Below are 22690 nucleotides of genomic sequence, written 5' to 3'. Positions count from 1 at the left end.
TTAATGTTCAAAACTCATCTACTAATTATTTGTAACTACTTAGCTGTGCCACAACAAACTAGACAAGGTCAATATTCAACAGCCCTTCAGAAGCAAACTGTAAATAATGTTTCCATTTGAGGAGATGGAAGGAGGAGCTACTGTAGTAAAATGTATCATGTCTGAGTGTATGCGACAATCCTTAAGGCGTCTCACCCAAATGATCATTAGGGAGAGTGAAGGTATTAATGGATCGTGAGCCAGTGGAGTGTGATAGCCCGACAGACTCACACAGCCCTGCAATGCCACATGCTTTTAGCTTTGTTTCCTAATGCCCCTGACACGAATGTTGACGCAAAGAATCAGTGACCTGAAAAAGGCAGAGCCTGTGCAAAATCCACCATGCCTTCCCAGCACTCTTTGTGTCAGAAACCCCACCACAGAGGCAAACTGATTAGAGGTAATGGTTATATCCCATCAGCCAACACAAGCCGGCAAAATGCCATTTGCGAGAGTGCCACAGAGGCCTGGCCTTCAAACCGGTGGACTTTTCTTCAGCTTTTTGTTGTGATGATGATGCTTATACATATTATAGCCTACATATAATGAAGATCTTCCACAAAGAGATGTAGCGAGACCAAACTCGCTGATGGTACCATCAAACTGATGGTAAAAGCGCCATACAGCTAAAATATGTAATGCTCTCCAAATACTGATTCTAGTCTAGCACTATGAATCATTTTAACAACAATTGTTCGTTCGCCAGCCAGGAATTGTCTTCCAGATGAAATATTTCATGGGCCCATTTGAAAGGCGTGCCATATGCATCCTTAATGAATCTATATTTCAGGTTACGATTCTCTCTCAGGAGTTAAAGGAGGTTGGTCCAACATTAACAATAAATCCTCAGCTAGTGGCAATTAGGGAACAGCATCTGACATCCTCCAGCGTACTGCCCACAATCCCAACACACGCACGCTACACCTGTTCTTAATTACTGCCGGTCTGCTTTTTAACTTTTATTCATATTGCAATGGAAACTTGGCACACACTTTCTAAAACTATTTAACATCACTGCTGACCCCCACAGAAAGGAACCATGGGAAATCTTAATAGTCAAGGCCATAGGGTCAAAATTTGGCTGATTAACTTCCATGGTTAGCCCTTACTGGCAGAGGTTGTCATTATATATCGGCTCAGATAATTGGCTCCAGGACATAATGCCAAGGAAGCAAAAGGGTTAATGAGAAACAAAAGGTTTCATGATAAAGAAAAATAAAAATCTTTTAAAGATCTGCCAAGTTCTTAGAAATGTACTCTTTGAATGTTGGTTTCATATGGTTTTGAAAAACAAACACCATTTTCATGAAAAGTTAAAAATAAAAATGTCATGTGGTGCAACCTTTTACTTAAAAATAACCTGAATACATGTGAATGTGTACATATTAACTGTTAATTTCTCGTGAAGTGAGGTATCGATGTGTCTATGTAGCAGTGCGCTTTGAAAAGAACACGTACGCTCCTTTCGGATTGAAATCTCACTTATGATAGCGAAAAACCCTGTGAAGTCCACTTCAAAGTTACTAATAATTTGCAGAAAGTAGACCTTCAAAATAAAGTGTTACCTAATATACTGACAAGAAAGTCAACTGGTGTGGTCATTCATTCAAACTGAACTCTAGAATGTTACAGTAAAGTCACTGTATGCAGAAATTACATATTACATTTATTTTTGAATACATTAATAAATCCAGGAAAAAGAAAAATGAGTGTCAATGTATCAAAGATGGCCACATGCTGTACTGTACATCCACCAGCTACGCAATTACCATCGAGATTACCAACAGTACACCCAAACTGGTCACATAATCAGGCCAAAACTAATAGTGTCATTCCAACACTATGGAGCATTTGAACAGGTAGGCCAATATTCTGCTATCAAACATCACTGGCCAATGGCATAATTCAGCCACACCCCACAATTAGCACACAATCAACCCCTCCACATAAGAGACGTGATCGTTCCTGGCCTCATTTGAGCAGAAGGAGAGCAATTATCTGCTACTTTATAGTAAAGCGTTAAATTACACCCACTTTAACTGGAGATTTGGTGGAGGGCATTTCATGGATCACTGTAGCATTGGGAGTGTCATGAAAATATGTCGCCCGCTGTTAAACGTAAGAGCCAGTCACAGATGATATCTCATCAGGGGCTCTTCTGCTGCGTCTAGGTGGCATGATTCACAGCGTGATGCAGGAGGGGCCGTCCACGCACCATAAAACACTAACTCATAAATGATAACCGCCCAAATTATAGATAAGCATGGACATTTCAAACAGGGATAATACATCAGCAAGTGTGATTTATGGGCTGGAATTTGACCACTGATGAGACGGGGTTGAGAATTACTGTCAGCTAGCTTACTGACCAGAGCCTGGGGGCAGTCGTGGCACTTGATGAATAGCTTGCTGTGATTATACAAAGCATTGCAGTGTAGCGCCAGCCTGGCAGCATAGCTTAAAGAGTAAAAGGATGAGTTTAGGTTGAATTTGACCCAAATGAGATGCCCACGGACCAATTGCAGTCCAAAACTGTAAAAGGTTCTCTGAAAATCAGAAGTAACAATCTGTTTGGCTGCATGGAAATGATAATGTTTTCAAAAAGTATTATCCAACAATTATATAATATTTATATATACCATCAGATTAGCATCCGTACAAGAGAGCTTATGTGTGTGATTTAGAGTAATTTCAGTGTGATTTCAGTTACTGAAATTTAAACAATGTGACGCTTTGAGCGCAGTTTTGAGCGCGTATGGAAGCTAGTTATTTTAGTCGATAAAGTTTTAAATATGGATATTTTTTTTACACAAACACACTTCAGAAGACCTTTATTAACCCCCGCAGATCCGCATCGAGCACTTTAATCATGAATAGATGCGCTTAATGGACATCCAAAGTCAAACAGCCATTCACTCTCATGATCAAGCTTGGAAGAACCAGGACATTTTTTAATATAACTCCGATTGTATTCGTCTGAAAGAAGAATGTCATATGCACCTAGGATGGCTTCAGGGTGAGTAAATCATGTGCTAATTTTCATTTTTGGGTGAACTACCGTATGCCTTTAAGGACAACAGATCCCTGGTGGAGAACTCTCAAGACATTTCACTGAAAAGGTAAAATAGTATTAAAGTATTTAAATTTTTAAGTATTAAAAATGATACGTATATAATGATACGTAATAAAAAAAAAAATTCCTGTTTGAATAATCCCTCTCTTCCTGCCCTCCAAGACACTTCAATGCACCCATTTATTGCAGTTCTACATTTGAATGACACCTCTTGAAGTGTGAGGTGTCACTCACAGATCAGAGTCAGTATATTAAATGTGACGCTCTCCTCTGGACTTATTGGAGTGAAAGAACATGCAACGTCTCGCACACACATACTGTATACACAGAAACAGCTCTTCAAAAAGCAAAATTCAGTTTATTAACTTTTGTCCTTTGTGGATCCTTCACAGTTTAATAAGGCACTCATTCTGTGGGCATAATTACCGATATAAATAACAGAAAAAATTAAAAAAATTAATTAAAATATGTGAATACTTAATACACTGTTTTCAAGATTGATAATAATATTAACAATAAATGATTTATTTTATGAGAATGATTTCTGAATGATCATGTGACACCGAAGACTGGAGTAATGAAAATTCAGCTTTGCCTTCACACATCAATAAATTACATTTTAAAATATAATACAATTTATTGTAATTCGTAAATTGCAATGCAATTATATTTCACAATATTGAAGTTATGTATTTTTGATCAAGAGAGACTTTTGAAACTGTTGAACAGTAGCATAGATGTATGCATGTGAATATCATATAACAAGAGTTATGATTGTCACTTTATTTTTATGGTTGCCCAAATGTGACACACAATAATTGAGAAATCAATTAAGAAATGTATGAATCAACTGATAAATCTATAAACCAATGAATACAAATTTATATAAATAACGATTTCCAGATATCATTAACCTGTTACTCACACAAAAGAATAAGTGCAATAAAAGTGAGCACAAAAAACAAAACAACATTTTATATCAAAAGTTGTTTCATATGTAGCTATAGAAACATATGTAGCTTTCACAAGAAAGCTAAATAAAAGGCTAAAAAAACGACTTACGGTAATAACCAGCAGGATTCCTTTGAGGAGCGTCAGCAGTGACGTGATGGGCTGAATGATGACCTGGGCCAGGATAATACCCAATGAGAGCGTCCATGTAAATGCAGGGATCACGTAGACATGACTGCAGAAGAAAAATCAGGCAAACAGTCATCTTGTCCCCCATTGTTTTAAATTACAGCTTCAGTAACTCCAAATAATACGAAACGCCACCTCTCAAAAATTACAGACTGCAGTGAGAGGAAATGACAACAGCACAATACAATTGTGAGACAAGTATTCTTTACAATTTCCCTGCAAAACATAGACTTGGCCTCTCTAAATCACATCCTGAATGAGGAGAACACATTTCTCCTCTCTAAAGAAAACAACAGGGGGCAGGTAATTGTTTTGAAGTGTCTGTCTCTATCTGATGAGAGTGCTGTCTGATCCATTGCTCCATGATACAGTGAACTTCACAAATGCTTCTATTATTCTTTCATTGGAAAAATATGCTCAGAAGACTAACACTGTCAAGAAACATATGCATGATCACAAAGGGAACTCAAGGGCATGGGACAGGAACTCAAATGCAAGACTACAGTATTTCTTAAAGGGATAGTTCACCCCAAAAAATAATGTCCCCATTCCCCCTGTAGACTGTTCAGGTTAGTAAAATAAGCTGATCTAGTTGCAAAATTACTTATAGTCCGTAGAATATCTGTTGGGGGACCATCAAAATAAAAGTGTTAGCATATAGATACAGTTTTACATAACCGTTCCATTTTTATGCAGCCAAAAATGATTACGTTCTTTTTATTTCCTCATTTCCTCAAAATCTTCCCAGCATGATTTCATATGATGAACTCTCAATTGTTTCATCAATACAATCTTAAATCTAAAGTAGGGTTTTGGGACATTTCCAGTTGCATAATATCTTCCTAGCTTCAATAATAGAATACATTTTTTGCTATGACGAGGGATAACTATGGCGCCAAGGGCCTCAGCTACTTTATTAAGTATTTTGAGAGTTTTGCACCAGTCGTCTTATAACATTATTATCTATGTTTGTGGACAGAGGTCAAATTATATTGTCCCAAAGCAAAGCAAACTTATTTATGAACTCAATTCAGCAAGACCACCATATCCCACAGATAAATATGGGTTTTATAATGGATTAAGAGAACTGTGAATACTCTACGAGGGCTGAAATAACCTATTGATTTGTCCTTGCAGGATCACTTTACACATTCGTGCTCTCTCTCTCTCTCTCTCTCTCTCTCTCTCTCTCTCTCTCTCTCTCTCTCTCTCTCTCTCTCTCTCTCTCTCTCTTCTCTCTCTCTCTCTCTCTCTCTCTCTCTCTCTCTCTCTCTCTCTCTCTCTATCTTGCATCTCTCTCTCTCTCTCTCTCTCTCTCTCTCTCTCTCTCTCTCTCTCTCTCTCTCTCTCTCTCTCTCTATCTTGCATCTGCCTATGATGTGTTCTTAATGAAGCATTCAGCCATCGATGTGGTGCATGCCGCTTTGAGTGGATAATTTTCAGGTTAAGTATTTACTGGGGTGTTGCAAAATAAATTACTTTTGTGGGAATAAGTGCAACTACACAGAAATTCTGCAGTGGACACAAATCTATTTTCTGCTGATCACCATCAATTCTTATACTTAATCTTATATGCTTACATATTTTTCTATTTTTTTAATGATTGTTAGACATTCTAAAGAAAAAATAATTTAGGTGATTAACAATATACTACAAAAAAAACATTCACAATTTAAAATTATTGTTAATATAATATAACAAAATAATAAATGTATTTTTATTTTTTCATATAAGATAAAAAAATAAATAGTTGCCCCCAATATTAGAGCTGTTTATTTGCATGAAATAAAGACCAGAAAAAAACAAAAAATTATGTGAAATAGCACAAATAATCACACACAAATGTGGCACAGATGTTCTTTAAATGTACAGGCATTCGTATATATCTTATGTCTGTGGTATCTCAGGTACACTCTAAAAACTAATTCAGAGGACCTTTAGTCATTACTTAAATATATATATTGTTGTGAAATAAAAAATCAAGTTCTGAGATACTGTTAGACTTTTTACTTGTAATTGTTATTTTATTGAGCTTGGATGACACGCAAATTATGCCTATTGATTAAATATACTATCATGACTTGTCAGAGTTTAACATTTTCAGTTAATCAAAAATAATTTAATTTTAAGTTCTGTTAATGTAAAATACAATTTGATGACGTGTAAACGGCCCACAGTTTCCACGCGCATGCATGTTCAATGCCAGACGACGAGTGGGACCACACAGTTGAAACTCAATCTGGTGAATGGTTAGTAATTTTATGTTTAATTGCACATTTGCATTCGCTCAGGATTCTGTTGGTGATAGCCTACTGTATAGTAACCGAATACCGAAATCTCGAAGTCCTTATTCTGAAATTTGAGTTGAGTGTTTATAGTATACACCGGGCGCGAATAGCGCGTCAAATTCGCGCCTGCCGCGTCTAATTTGACGCTTGAACATTTTGAATGCATTCAAGCGTCCAAAGTGAAATGGACGCGCGTAAAAAGCATGCGTTTGGAGCGAAATTGACGCGCGTCCGAGGCGAAATCCGTTTCTTCTGGGAGAGGCAAGTGCTGCGGGAAATTTAAAAATACTACTGTTATTGTGTCACGAAATGTGGTTTTAAGAGTTGTTCAGTCGAGAATGTGGTTGTTTAAAGCTCAAATCTGTGGTTTATTTATAAAGATAGCGCCTATTTAAAAAATTTGATCTGACGTTTTCGGGTTGTGTGAGACCCAGGGGATCACCGGGTGCTCGAGCTCATGTAACCCGCCTAGAACAGCCTTTACCTCGGCTAGTCCTCCTGACGTCTGCCGCTGGTAAACGACTCGAGAAAGGTTTAAATTCACAATATATAGCTTCTGTTCTATTATATTAAACATATAATTTAAAGGACATTAATGACTCGTTATAACGCATGTCAAACGTCTTCTTTTATGTTAATATTATTATATATATATTATAGTTCATTTAAATGTTTTGAAAGGGAAATATATTAAAATATGAATGTTACATGTATGTTTAAAAGAGAAATATATTACAATTTAAAAATGGTGCTAAAAAGATAAATAGTGATTGGAAAGCTGTTTAAAAATATACATAATTCCTTATAAAAGTCAGTAATTTCATTTGTGTTATTTAAAATTAGGGCTGGTCCGAATACCATTTTTTGAGCTTCGAAGCTTCGGTAGGAAAAAACTTCTTCACCTAACTTAAAACATTATGTTGGATCAACTTAATTACTTGCATTCATGTTGACAATTATTAAGTTCATGTTACTTAGAAATGCGTTTTATTGTGGACTAAAAGGTAATTCACCATACTCAAAACATCGCTTTGAATTAAGTAGTAAATTGTAATTATCCCAACAGTTATAACTTAAAAATTCTAGTGGAAAACGTTAACATATTTTTTTTTGTTGACCCAATGTTTTATTTTTTAGAGTGTACCTGTGATCTGAGGTAAGCAAAAACGCCCAGAGAACTGAACACAATTAGAGATGTCAATCAGTCAGAACTTCTATTTACTCTATTGACAAGTCGTAGACTTGAGTTCGGCCCGCAAGAGGAATTCACATCAGAAAAAAACTATAAATTGTATCCAACTGGACATCAATTTCTAATGCTTCTGACATATTGATATTGCCCTCTGATATTTAAGATTCTAGGCTTTTACCTTTTTCTGGCTGACCGAGTCCATTTTCATCAGTCAGTCACCTTTGCGGCCCATAGTTTTCTTAATACCACAAAAAGAGGATCAAATGAATAATCGATAAACTTCATCTCTGCGTTCTCTGAAGTTTTGAGAACTTCATTAGCACGTTTGCTAGGGTGGATTTGGCACTGATGTGCCCCTGAAAGATTGTGGCTTCTTATTATGGTATGAGTCTTAAAGCTGCTGAGGGAAGAAAAAGACAGACAAAAAGGAATGATGCAGAAAGAAAGCAAGAGTGAAAAATACAGAATGACAGTATCCTGCCCCAGATGGGAGTACTGACAGCACACATTTGTCTGTGACATCCCACTCCCTCAGTCTGGAGAAGCCCACCCTACCATCCCGACATCATGAGCAAAAACAAAACAGAATGAGAATATGATTCTCTGCACACGGAGACTGCTTTTGATGCTCAAAAATGAAGCTGCTCCATCTCCCTAAATAAAAACGTGAGAGCTATCTGACATTAAAATTTTATTATAATGCAATTTTATGTAGTTTGATGCAACCCTATATGATCTATATGATGATATGAAATGATGAAGGAACATCATTTACTCACTATCATGATATTCAAAACCTATGCCAAAAGCAGATGTTCCTGCTGCTCTTTTCAATAAAAGTGACTGGTGACCAATGGGCTTTCAAGAAAACAAAAAGCATCATTCAATTTGTGTTTGACTTTTTCAAGATTTTGAAAGCCATTTGAAAAAAGAAAGAATGAAATGCAAGTAATTTTTCACTGATAATTACAATTTGTTTGCATTTTAAAATATGGCACGTCAAAGATATGTCATTTATGCAATGTCACTGGTTACACGACACATGAGAACCAATCAAAATGCACCAAATTTGCATAGGGAGGTAGGTGAAGAAAAAAAAAACAGCTTTCATGAACCATCTAATGTACTCATCAAACTGATTTTTCTTCACTTTATTGCCAGTATAAATTATGGTCCCAAGAGTCCTTTCAAAAGTTCATCTAAAGCATGATGACTGTAAATGCATCATTTATATCCTGATGATCATCTTTCTCAAAGCACCAATATGTAATTAATTTAACTTTAAACACTTTAATTCATTATTTATGTGTGGGGGAATTGAATGTACAAGAAATATAGAAGATAAATTGATTTCATTCCTCACATAAAGCACTGAATGATAAACCTTTTTCCTACTGAATTTGTCTCTAGTGGGTTGTTTTTAAAGAGTGTGGTGTTTTTTAATTAAAATGAAAAACTGCCAGGTTAAGAGGTTCAAATAGCTCAAGGGCAAAGAATACAGCAACAGTGGCTTGAATCCAAGGATCATTTATGTATAAAAAAGTTATGACTAGGATGGATGGTATGTATCTCATAAATACTTGTTTACAGCATAGTTTTAAGTGATTCATATTAATGATATTCCCATTATTTTCTTAAAGGTGTCTAATCATGCATTTTATTCATTATTTTATTGTGTTTCCTGTGGTCCTCTTACAATGTAGTTAAACTTTTATTGTTCCAAATGCAATCATAATTTTTCAAGACCCTTATCTGACCTTTAGAAATAATCCAAGGATTTGAGAATTACTTATTTTTCTATCTTCGTTTCAGTGTAGGAAGTTTTGAACTTGATTAAGCCAATTTGATTTCTCTTTCTGTTAATTTATATTTCACAAAAGATAAAAGGCATTAGAAACAAAACTTACTGAAAAGAAAAACAGCCACATTTGAACAGGTTGTAATTATGACCATCTTTTAATTGAATTATGACAACGTATGCTGCGTTTGGAGAGGATCCCGTGTCTGCTTATGTCATTTTTCATGTTTACTTCCAGTTATAAAACTGAATACTAATGTGCACATACGGTTTCTCAAATCTTTTTCATCACTCAATGAATGGGTCATTTGTATTAATGCAACAATAACAAAAAGACAGGGGCTTCATACACTGTTTAACTTTAGGAATCTCTTTCTATACCACTCTCTCTAAAATAAATAAATACAAATAATACAACATAAATTAAGCTATAGCTCATACCCCCTTTCTCATGCACCCAGTATATATCTTGTCCCTTCATCACTATCATTTACTAAAAAGGCAAAAGTATTTCAATATATTCACCAACAACTAATAAGCAGTGCAGCAACAAAACTGCAACATTTTAAAAACGGTTATCAGGGCTACGTGATAAGTAACTACTTTTATTTTAGAATTTTAACCGTCATAACATGAGAAGTGTAACATTTTTGGTTTCATTTTAATTCTTTTCCCTGTTCTGATTTGCCTGAGTTCTGTTAGCTAAACAGTTTCCATGGTTATTCATTAGTTCCTCACCTGTTCTTAGTTCTGTGGATTACTCTGTTATTTAAGTCCTTAGTTTCCTCTGTTCATTGTTCGGTCTCGTTTGTGTTTACGTAGTTGTGTTTTTCTGTGATATCTCCTGAGAGTTCGATTATTTAATAATGAGTTTATTTGAATCTCCTGCGGATTTTTTTATCTGGCGTGCCTCAGATCGCTCGCTTTATGTCTTTTACTACACCAGCCTCAGCAAGCAATCAAAGGCACTCCTGCCTGGTGATGGTCCTCTGGGAATTTTGCACATTTGTGGAGTGGGTGCTGGTGAACAATGGATTGGCATTCACCATTCTGTCCCACAGAGAAGGACATCACCAGCCCCGCTCCGGATCCAGAGACCAGCCAGCCGCCTACCACACCCTGCATGGAGCCTATGCCAGAGCTGACCACAAACACGGAGCCCGAGCCTGAAGCAATGCCAACGCCAGAGACAGCGGCTGAGCCTATTATCGCACCAGCCCAACGGAAAGTCTGACCAGGTGCATGAGCCGGAAACATTGTCCATCCCAGTGGGTGAGCTAGTGGAGCATGAGGGCATGGAATGGAGTCCCACCACCACTGCACTAGCCTGGCCTCTAGGAAATATTATGAGGATTTAGAAGAGGATATTTCCTGTAATCTAACGTTCCCTATGGTCCTACCCAGCTCCAAGTCTCCTGCGTATCCAATGATCTTACCCAGCCACCCTCTCCCACCTCCTCAAGCAAAGACAGTCAGTAATTTGGCACACCTCTGTTGGCTCCCCTCAGTCCTCCTAGGCTCCTCCTCAGCTGGATTTAACCAGCAACATGGATCCGCCTTGGGTATACCAGTCTCCAGCATCGCCTTGGCATGAGGATCCCCTGTTTCCGTCTTGGGCCGCTGAGTCTGTCACTCCACCTCGGCCCTATCAACCAGTCGGCTCAACCCTCTCGGGGCCACCTGGGGCCATCATCCTCACTGCTCCACCGAGTTCCCTCATCACTCCAGCTTCGTCTGTGCCATGGACATCCTGGCCTTCAGCTGCGCTTTGTCCCTCCACGCCTATGGCTTCATCAGGCTCCACCTTCCAACTGGCCTCAGTCATATCGGCTCCTGCCTTCATCTCCTCCAACTGTCATCGCCACTCTGGTTTCTCCCGCCATCATCTACTCTTCTGTCCAACCCTTGGCCAGCCCCTCATCCTCTTTCAAAGCCCTTTCCCTCCCTCCTCATTTTGATTTGTTAGTTAATTTTTTTTCCCAACGAAATTACTACTTTTATTCAAACTTGCATTTACTATTTCCCCGCCAGCGTAAAAAAAAAAAAAAAGTTACCAGCCACCATCAGTATTTTTGATCATTTTCAAAAATGTGTCATGGCTCCCAGAATATTTAGTTGTATGAATATCTGGACATACAATATAATAAAAGAAAGAAGAGAGTCTCTGCAATTTTTTATTATTATTGTAGCTTATTGCATGCTTATTGCATTCCCCAAGATTGTCGATCCAGGAGCGTGCGCACACGCGCACACACAATGAGCCATGCTGCTTACACTGGCCACCTGGTCATTTGGGTGCCAAAATAAATATGAAACGGGTTTTATTCAACAATTTTCCAGATATCAAAAGTTGTTTAGTTTCTCTCACAATACATCACATAGAAGAAAATTTGTGCTTGTGTTTTTGCTGAGGAAAAGCATTAGGAGATCAAACACCTCACAGGCACGATATAATGAGAGAATTTCCAGCCCTGCTGTAACTGCATTTATAAACATTACTCAAGCTGAGTCCATGATTTGACTGACAAGCAGAGAATAGAAAATATGGGTTTGAAATTGAACATCTAGAGAATAAAAAATATGATTGACTCCGTGTCTTTCTTTGAGATAACGTGAAAATAAAGAAATAAAGGCCCTATTGTTTAAAGAAAGTATAAATCAAAGAAAAGCATGTGCATTTATTTAATCTGACTGAACAAAAACAGTTCATGTGTGCAAGACTGCTCTCAACATTTATTAATGTTACATTAAAGATTACAACCTAAGGCAGCTCACCTGGTATGAAAAAGTGCAGCGTAGGCCTCACTTCCAGCTAGGACGTAACTGATTCCAATGGACACACTGTTGAAGACACAGTTCGTTATCAGCACTCATTACAATAATGACAATTCATATTAATGAGGAGCTGTCAAGGACGAATCAAACAAGATCTTCCATTGCTCCAAATCAAAGTTGGACAAAGCCAGATCTTCATAAGGGTCATTGTTCATTGTACTTTTGACTATTGAAACTTATGCAAACTTCAAACATCAATGTTAAAACATGTTTCAGATTCTGGAAAAAAGATCAACCTTAAAGTGAATTTTTAGTATAATATGTGATGGTTTGGATATTTGATACCGTGTGTGATTGAAATGAAGTTGTCCACTTTTTTGAAGAAAAGTTAGATAAGCGTTGAGCTTGATAACATAAAAGTTACATAGCAGGAAATTAACTGATAAAAACTATAACAATCGTACTCTGAAAAAAAAAAAATTTCAGTCTCACATACACACCCAAAAGTGAGGACAAATTAAAAAGGGGACCTTTCAGAATCTTTAAGTTTTGCATTTTGGCGCTTGCGTATAATGTTGAATGTTAAATGTTGAGTCAGTCGGTCTAAAAATGTACCGGTAGCTGTCTGTGTGAAATAACTACAGAAGGAAACAGAGAGGGAAGTGGAAACCTTGACTTGCACCATCATACTGGACAATGCTGTGTGGATCTGTGGTCCTTGACTGGTTAGAGAACGCAATCTGTCATGGAAGCACATTGATCGAGGACTAAGCCTCTTGAACACAATGAGGAGAGAATCGATTGGATGTGTGTTAGCCAAACCTGTCTAAATGCTGATAACAAGACTTTTTTCCATTCAGTTGCATGACTGAGCATGCAGAGCATTGCAACAAATGATGCCGTGTTAAGTGTCAAAGGCATTTCTCAGTAATGACCACTGATGCCCTTAGTGCTCTTTCCCAGTAAAAATCCCAACAAAACCCTTGCATTTTGGATTCTGCATTTAGTTTTGCAATACCATTTACATAGAGGACACCGTTATAGTAGTCACAATGCCAGTGGGGACAGAACAAATCAATTTTGCTTGAAAATGTATCAAATAAATTGATTTATGCTTGTTAAAAATATTTCAACGTCTTTCAAAAGTACCCCAAAACTTTAGATTTGATTAAAGTAAAGAAAAAGATGAAAAACAAGTGGGGGGAGAGCTAATTTACATCTAACATCTGGTAATTAATAACGACCCATTTAAAGACAGACAGATGGGCGGCCATATTGGTGACTAGTACAAAAAGTGGTCGACCATTATTCCATTATTCTGCACCATTATTCCAAAGGTGAAATGTTAAAACTGTTGTTCGGGGCAGTGCTGCTGACATTTCACACATAAATAACACCGCATTTTATGGCGGCCCAGAACATAACTTGGATTCAAAACCTACTTAATGCTCATATCCAGAGAGGATGTTTGTGCATGTACCTCCTCAGCGGAGAGCAGCTTTTAACTACTTTCTCAGTCCCAATGACTTCATTAACCTTTTTTGTTGATCAAAAACTGAACGAGATGCTCTTCTCAGACTAATTGAAGGGGTTCAGTGACATTTCAGCGGAGCGTGTTTGTGACACATTTATGAGAGTATTCTTCACAGAGTCTTCTTTATAGCGAACCCTGAAATGAACACAAACATCTCAGAATGACCGAGGTCATGTGGCACCGGCTGGTACCGGTAGTTCTTTTTTTCACCAAAAAGACTGTGAAAGACTGTAAAAGTGTAACATAATTGGGCTTTATTATACTTTCTGTTGTTGTTTGCAAGCCTTTTATGGGAACATCTATTATTGCCTCTGGTAAAAAATGATAATGATAGAAAAACAGGAAGGCAATGAGAAATACAGATTGATAAAGTTCAAGACTATAATAACACCAATGTAGAGTACAAACTATTTTGATTTTAGTAAGACATGTCCCCTGTGACTGAATTAAAAAACAAGCCTTATTATTATTATATTTATTTATATGATTATCACTGAAAATCAATATATTTTGCTGAATCTTGTACATATATTATAGTCAGAGGAATGTTTATAATAATTATATGTGATTCTTATTTTTAAAAACTGTACTTTTATTTTTTATGATTTTATGCATTTATTTGAATATATCCTACCTAGACAATCTTATGCATAAACATGTATTACACTTATTCAAAGCTGCTAAACCTTTTACTAATAAAGAGCACATAAAATAAATAGGGAAAATACATGCTGCCTCTTTCCCTCAAGCAGCATCTCAATGAGTTAATGATCTTGTCTGTTTACCTCAGGGCACTCTTATACAAAAAGAGCTTTTGACTCGATGCCAGTTCACCATTAACGTGAGCTCACAAGGCCAACATCATGTTACAACACAATTTAAGAGGCCAACAAAAGTATAATAAGTTTACAGTTCATGGCAAATTACAACCCATAGCATCGAAGCTCTACATGAAATTTATGAATGCTGTCCAGTATTTCAAGGTTATAAGTTGTGATGTTAAAATACTGGACCTCTATACAGCCCGATGGCATCCAACAATGAATGACTCATCATTGCATCACTGGAAATAATGCTGAAAAGCGAATATTAAATGAGAGTGGCTGGAGTTTATACCCAAATTGGGAAATGGCAGAAACTGTATAACACACAACGAAAAAGGGTATTTTAGTTTAGTATTTAGGGTGCAAATTAAGCAGCTTTACAGTATTAAACAGGACAGCATCGCATTCAATTAAAATGACAACTTTGATTTCTACTATAAAGCAGTGTGATAATGTTTTTACTCGCATCTGACCTCGACAGACTGAACAGAAGAACGATTTCCACATCAAAAACATAGTTTTTCACATCAAAGGAGGCGGAGCTTCAGAACCACATCTACCTATTACATAAATGCCATGGACCAATGGTAGATGTTTGAAGTTCAAAAATGTTTACCAACTGGAGCAAACCTTTCGGAAAGTTCGCTTTGACAAGCTGTTTTGACCTTCTGAAACAAACTCCAAATTAACTTTTGGCATGATTTTGTTTAAAATGACGTCACACCACCAGTTCGTTCTTCGATTTCGCTTGAATCATAGGGTTGCCTTAAGGTAACAAATGCAGGTTACCACTTTTTACAGTGTAGTAAAACTGTTCTTCGAACATTGTCTTTCTGGTGAAACTTGTTAAGCAGCTTTACCAAAAGCATGCTATGCAGAGACTACCATCCAAAACGACAACATATGCTGGAGGTTAGCTATGCGTTTTAGCCCTCAAAAAGATATGAATGAAAGAGACTCACAACTGAAAGATCAGAATAAAGTTGAAGGCCCAGCTGGTGTGCTTGCCCAGGAAGATAACTCCCAGCACGTGCAGATTTGGCTGGAGGTCCTCATCTTGCCTCCGTGCTGTGATGTCCCTCTGCAGAAGACCTGCATCTACAGAGAAAACCAGCATCCATTTCAGAGACATAACCAGAGACAGAGGAAACGGCAGCATAATTTTAGTTGGCATGAAACTGTCCTGATGTCAGCAGATACATAAAAGTCAAGATATAACTATATATAGGAGACAGATAAACATATTACATCATCTTATATGCTATGTCCACTACCGTTCAAAATATTAGTAAAATATAAAGTTTTATGCTCACCAAGTCAGCATTTATTTGATTAAAAAAAAAAATTAGTAAAAACAGTAACGATGAAATATTAATAGAATTTAAAATAACTGTTTTCTATTTTAATATATTTTAAAATATTATTTAGTCCTATGATGGCAAAGCTGAATTTTCTGCAGTCTTCAGTGTCACATGATCCTTCAGAAATAATTCTGATATGCTGATTTGGTGCTCAAGAAACATTTTTTATTATCAACGATAATAAACAATTATGCTACTTAATATGTTTGTGAAAATCAGACATCTTTTTTTTCAGGAATCTTTGATGAATGATAAAAAAAAAAATATATAGAAATTGTGAATAAAAGTATCAATTTCTTTAAATAAAAAAGATGTTTTACTGAACCCAAACTTCTTTTTGACAAATCAGTCATTTCAGATTACAGGATAGAGCATTTCATTAAATTTTTTAGCGAGAAGGGTAGGTGTTGATTTCCATTTGCATCTCAGGGAACAATCTTTGAGTAGATTCAGATAAACACTATTTTTGTGTTTTAATGTTTGACAAATACTAACTAAGAATTGACTTGTAATTGACCTATAAGCATCCACAGAACCTGATTTCACCAAGACAGTGCAACATATTCCTGGATCAACATCTTTGTTAATCGTAGAACAACTTTCCAATTTTTGTATCACGGTAAAGCTGCTTTGAAACAACCTATATTGTTAAAAGTGCTATATAAATGAAGGTGACTTGTCTTGACAGTCAATCAACCAATCAGATTTGATTTGAAGATTACAGTTAATGTTTAGTTTAGGCTTACAACCAGCATTAGGTGCTTCCACATCAGTGTTATTCATCCATCATTTCCCTCTGATTTTATGGATAAGTTATAGGTAGGGATAGGTTTAGGGGTATAGGGATATTGTTAGCATTACATTTTCGGACAGGAATGTTGTTCCAGGATCCACAAAATATGCTGATCCAGGAGCGCATCTAACTTGGCAAAATGAGAATGTGCATTTTGAGGAAGGCCACTTTGTTTCCCATAGGAAACATTTATTAGTTGACAGCATTTGCTGCCCAGTGGCCAGAACGGATGGGCCTGACAAGCCACCGTGTCTGCAAAAGATGAGCAGAACCATCCATCAACCCCTCTGAGGTGCCACACATCACTCCCAATGCAAAGTTCTGCCACAATACCACAACACATAGTGCCCCGCTGTACGATTTTGACACACTAAATAATGAATCTTTTGAGAGATAAGTCTGAGAAACAGAGGGGAAACAGAAGTGAATGAATATGGACAGAGATAAGAGAAGTGTGCAGCAGTGAGGAATCAAATCAGAACAGCAGGGATAATTCATACCACTGTACTCCCCTTCAGACCTCAACACAGCAGCCAGCAGGAGCAGACAGAGCAAACCCTTCAGCAACACTCACACACACATTATGCCGCACACACACCAAGTTATCAGTAAGGCAGCTCTGTTGTGTTCGCTGGTAATCAAGAGAGTCTAAATGCTGTCTAGAATAACAAGAGCAGATTACGTGAAGTACAAGCGGAAAACACAGAGAGGTGAAGAGAGGCAGGGAGAGGAGACCGAGGCTAGTTGTCAGAATTTTTTATATAATTAATATTTCTCAAGGTGGGTTTATGTACATTTTATGGAGAATTAAAAAAAGGAAATTATTTAATCTCCACTATTTATAGAATTCGAACACGCATTATATATATAGGCCCTACACTATGGTCTCCGGGGGGCTTCATATTACGGGCAGACTACTTTCTTTGACCCAAACAAGTTGTTTTGATGTCCTTCAGGGGGATCAAGCCGCCTTTATAGGGATGCACCAACATTCCGATAACCGATATATTTGCCCATAAATTCACATTTTTGAGAGCCTGATTACAAAAACAAAAGTTTCACCAGTAAAAGCCATGTCCCAATCACATTATTATAATGTTCTCATCATGATAATTTTATGTAGCCTATATGACAGACTTGCACTAAACGTGTTGCACGTAACTGTATTTTCCTTTTTTGAAGTGATCCCAATCATATTTCAAGCAATTCAAAACTATCATGGCGAACAGTGTGCATCTGAAGTGGCTCAGCTGAAGGAAATAATCCATTATTTATTGGCTTTGATATATCAGACAAATTTTCTTATTGGGCCGATAACATTAAAAATTACCCGATATTGGCCAATATCAATATGGTGGCCGATATATGGTAAATGGTAAGAGGAGACTGATGGAAAGATAACAAGAAAAATAAATATATTTTTTGAAAGTAATAGATGGTGCTGCGCTCAATATTAAAATCACCTGTCTGAGCGGATCTCCAGAGGGAAAAAATAAACACAGACCCATAACAGATGTTACATATAATTCTGTTGACACAAGCACCATTGATATGATTATATTGAGTCAGAAATAGATGTGAATTAGAAAAATATATGGTGCAGAAAACATTCATCTGGATGCGTTTCTAACTCCATCTAAAACACAGAGCGCTCAAAAGTATCGCAGAGTTTCTACCTTTCATTAGGATGACAAATCACTTTCCAAATCGTTTATGTCAGTCAGCCACCAATCTCCCTAATGATGCTTTGGCAGACAATCTGATTGGATTTTTTACATTAAGTTAAGACTACTGTACCTGTACGGCACAAATGACAAGGGAATGGGCTGTGGAGAGTAGCCGGCTAGAACATTAATTTCTGAGAGGGACCCATCTGCTTGCAGAAAGGGACGGCCAAGTAATTAGGATCGAGAGCTGCTAGAGCTCAACACCTGTCATGGATACGTTGCAGCTCCGAGTGTGTGTGTTTGAGAGAGAGAGAAAGAGATCAGCACAGAAACATCACTATGCTAGAGGTGAATTTTTGAGGGTGAATCTGCATCATGACAACAGTATCCAATACTGCCAGCGCAAAGCTCGGTTAACCTGCACACAAACATCTTAATATGCCATTTCTCAAAGCACCTGTGTACCATAAAATCAAATTTTTTTATTTAGTCGCTTTCAGTTGCAGTATTTATAATAAATGATTTATCTGTGCACATCATCATCATCATTTAAATTCATGAGCTCTCATAATCTTAAATTAAAATAACTTCCCTTCTCTCTTGCTGCAACATCTATTCTCTTCTCTGATGACGTGTTTACTTGCACAATGGTGGGACAACCTGTCACTCACATGACATGACATCACATCACAACAACAGCAAACCACAACGATCCAATCAATTTCTGATAGGCAAAATCAAGTCCCCCAAGTTTTAGTTGTATTTCCGGTAATATTTTTTAAGAATTACTTTTTCAAATGATACATTGCACATTCAACAGATATAACCTAATAATATCTAAAATACCTGACCGCTACTGTACATGGCTGTGATTCGACCATCAGCACAAGTTGATAATGCTTTTATAAAAATGTTCAATAAACAAAAAGTAACTTACACTTCAGAGACATAAAGCCAGTTGTCTATTTTTGCAATTCTGCGTTTCTAACAACACTTGGGTTACTACTGTACAGTATAGCTAGCTACTGTATGGGTTTAAAACAATTGCTAATACAATTGCTAATAGTGACAGCTAATATTACATCTTTCTCTCTTCTGACCAATGTAATCAATCTCTTGCTATTGTTTTCTCTCTCTCTTGTAAAGTCATAGAAATGCTATAATGGGTTTTTATCAATTGTTATTGGGGAAAATGGGAACACATATATTATATTAGTTGTAGTTTCTGTTCACCACATTACTAAACTTTGACTTCAGCTTCTGAGAACCCCAGAAATGTGAAATTGGTTCACATTTGCAGTTTTGATTATTTGAGAATATGGACCAAAATCAGTCTCATATCCTTTACTAGCGACTTTCCTGAGCTGTGACATGAAAGGCAGCAGGAAAACATAAGTCCACTTTTTTTTCTTTTTTTTTTCTAATTTTCAGAATACATCTGTTTGTCAGAGGAGAATGGTGTCTTTTGTGTCCAGATGGTGTAGACATTGTATATCTACCAGCATAAGTGAACTGTGCAATGTAGTAAACTAGGCGTTTGGCTACTTAAAGACAAGAACAAAGCCTTTGATATGTTCCAATGTCCTGTTTCAATTAGAAATGTCAACACAAAAAGAAGATTGCATTTGTCAAACCATTTCAAAGCTTGCTGAGGGATCCAGCATCCAAATGTTGCTCCTAATGTATACTTACTGTCCATCAATCAAATCTGGAATGCAATTTTCTGAAAAACGCACAAATTATTCCAAAATATCCCCTACAAAACTGAATCAATGTCCAGCTGTAAACTTGGAGCAAGACTTAACAATATTTCCCTTCTCAGATAGAAACAGTAACATGCAAGTCACACCAAAAAAAGAAACATGAATATTTCAAAACAGTTGTCATCACGTCTATCCCTGAAAATGTAGGATGACAGCAAGTCTTGAGGGAGAGACTGTGATAGGAAGAGCAAGAGAAGGAGTGGGAGAGAGAAAGAAAAGTTTGTCTATCTAAAAAAAGAGCTTTGTAACTTGACTTCATATCAGAGTTGTTGATGCTGCTTGTGGAATATAACACTGATCTTCCAGATCATCAACAAAGCTCCTCTTGTCTAGGTGGATTTCTTTCAAGGTTTCTGTGAAAACATATTCTTAGAAGGTGCTTAGAAGTCCAATGGTCAGGACCATATGCCCATAGTTCAGGGTTAGTTACTTGTTATTATGCATAATTTACAGTTATTACTATAGTACATGTAGTAACGTGTAACTATCCATCTTAAAATATTAAGGGGGATTTGTCATGATGCTTGTAATGCTTGCCAGTCACAAGACAATGAGGGATTGCAAAAAACTTAATAGAACTTTGAAAATAGTGTGATATTTTATTTCATCAGCAAAATCGCTGTAAATATGCTGTGAATATTAACTGTCTCATCAAGCTCTACCAAGCGTACTAGCTGATATGTAGATGAAAATGAGTGGCGAGTCCAATAAAGAGTCCAGTGGGAGTGATCAAGCAAATGGCACTTTGCCACCACATTTACTTTTGGACACAGTCTGCTTCCAGAGTCTTTGCTGAGCATGACTGTCTCTTTTAAACCAGCATTAGTTTACTATTGCTTAGAATCTATCACAGTTGTTGAGCCATTTAGTGATATATGGCAAGGTCAATGCAATCATAAAACCACTTTATGACAAAAATTACAGCCAAAGTTTCATCAAAGGTAACCAAGCAACACTGTGATAAAGAAACAAGCACTTGTACACATTAGCCGCTTTTTCACTGTCGGGCCAGTGCGAGCCAGGGCTTTCAACGGGCCAGGCTGGACGAATAGCCTCGGACCTTTGGCAGTGAGCCTAAAACCACGCTGCGTTTCCACCATCGGGCCTGAAGCTCTGCAGTGCTTTTCAAAATGGCACAATATTTGCTCTTAAAGATGAAAAAAGTTGGTATTAAAGTCACAGTAATTTACAGTAATTTCATGCTACACAATTAATACAAATATTTATTTTCAATTTGCCCAATGCAAATGTTAAAATGATGATTTTAAGATCTGTAATTACATGTACAGCATATGAACACTAAATACAGACAAGCAGCTATTCTTCATTCTCTTTTGCCTTGTAAATCTGAACTCTAAGCTTCTCTAAACTCTAAATCTAAGCTACTGAAAGATCAATCAAATTGGCAAAAATGAAAGTCAGTCGCACAGCTGATCACACTAAACTAACCCTGCATGTCTGGCAGGGAATGCAGAAAATTGTCTGAAATGTTAGTGTTAAATTTCCTCCATGATGAATGCATATCGGCTCTCTATCATGTTTTCTGGAACACACAGTCTCATATTCAGCACTAAGCAGATAGCGGTGTGGAATCATTTACAGTGCATTTCTATGCTCAGAGACATCTATCTTTTTAATGGGCTTCTTATCAAACGCCAGCGAGCCAACCGTGCAGCCCAGGCATGAAAGCCTAATTGAATCATAGAATGCTAGGGCATTGCAAAACCTATCTGATGACACTGTCAACCTGGCATATAAATTAAGCAGGGCTCTAAGAGAAAATAGTGCTCTACACACCCAGCCTGCAGTAATAAAGCAAATCTTTAGCATTAATGCTTTATTTAAAAGTGCATTAACACAGATAGGTTATTAATTTCAAGCATTTTATGAGTATAATAGCATAGATGGCCATGAAAGGCACCTTGATCATGTGGTAAAAGAATATACTGCTGGCCTCAGTGTGGGCCAAAGGCAGATTCGCTAGGATATGAGCGACTCTCTCTCTCTCTAAAAACACTTACCAGACCTCAGAATCTGACAATGCAACACCAAATGTACTGTGTATGCCTTATTACAAAACTAACTAAAAAGGTGACACTTTATTTCGATGACCCACTTCAGACATTCTACTAACTATGAATAACTTTATAACTGCATGTCAACTACCAGTCATTAAAGTATTAGAAAACTGAAGTAGACTGTTAGGTTAGGGTTCGGGTAAGTAGAATATGTTGACATGTAGTTGCAAAGTTACTTATAGTTAGTTAGTCTGTTGAGGGACCATCAAAATAAAGGGTTAGCAAAAAAAATACAATATATTTCTGTCAAAGTACTGCACTGTTTGAGTGGAGTAGTGCTAATTTTGTCAGATATTTTTTAATAGCAGATGTGGCAGATGGGCTTTTGCTTAGGGTAGCAGTTGGCCACCCCAGTAGATCCACCC

General features: G+C 37.1%; 1 protein-coding gene across 5 annotated transcripts in view; it reads right to left on the bottom strand.

The window, feature by feature from the left end:
- Nucleotides 1–22690, bottom strand: part of LOC306990424 (uncharacterized protein) — a 142070-nt gene that overhangs the window by 88352 nt on the left and 31028 nt on the right. For all 5 annotated transcript variants that reach the window (XR_013795869.1, XM_079597246.1, XM_079597245.1 and 2 more), the window contains exons 6-8: nt 15626–15761; nt 12306–12371; nt 4175–4298 (exon numbers count right to left, since the gene is read on the bottom strand). Coding sequence is in view for 4 of the 5 variants with exons in the window: in XM_079597246.1 (XP_079453372.1) it covers nt 4175–4298; nt 12306–12371; nt 15626–15761 (326 nt within the window). In the remaining variant the exon portion in view is untranslated. The remainder of the gene's footprint in view (nt 1–4174; nt 4299–12305; nt 12372–15625; nt 15762–22690) is intronic.

The sequence above is a fragment of the Phoxinus phoxinus genome, assembly GCF_949152265.1.
Source record: "Phoxinus phoxinus genome assembly, chromosome: 22".
In the NCBI taxonomy this organism is placed as follows: Eukaryota; Metazoa; Chordata; class Actinopteri; order Cypriniformes; family Leuciscidae; genus Phoxinus; species Phoxinus phoxinus.
Note: the sequence above shows the minus strand (reverse complement) of the source record. Positions and strands in the feature narration are given on the sequence as shown.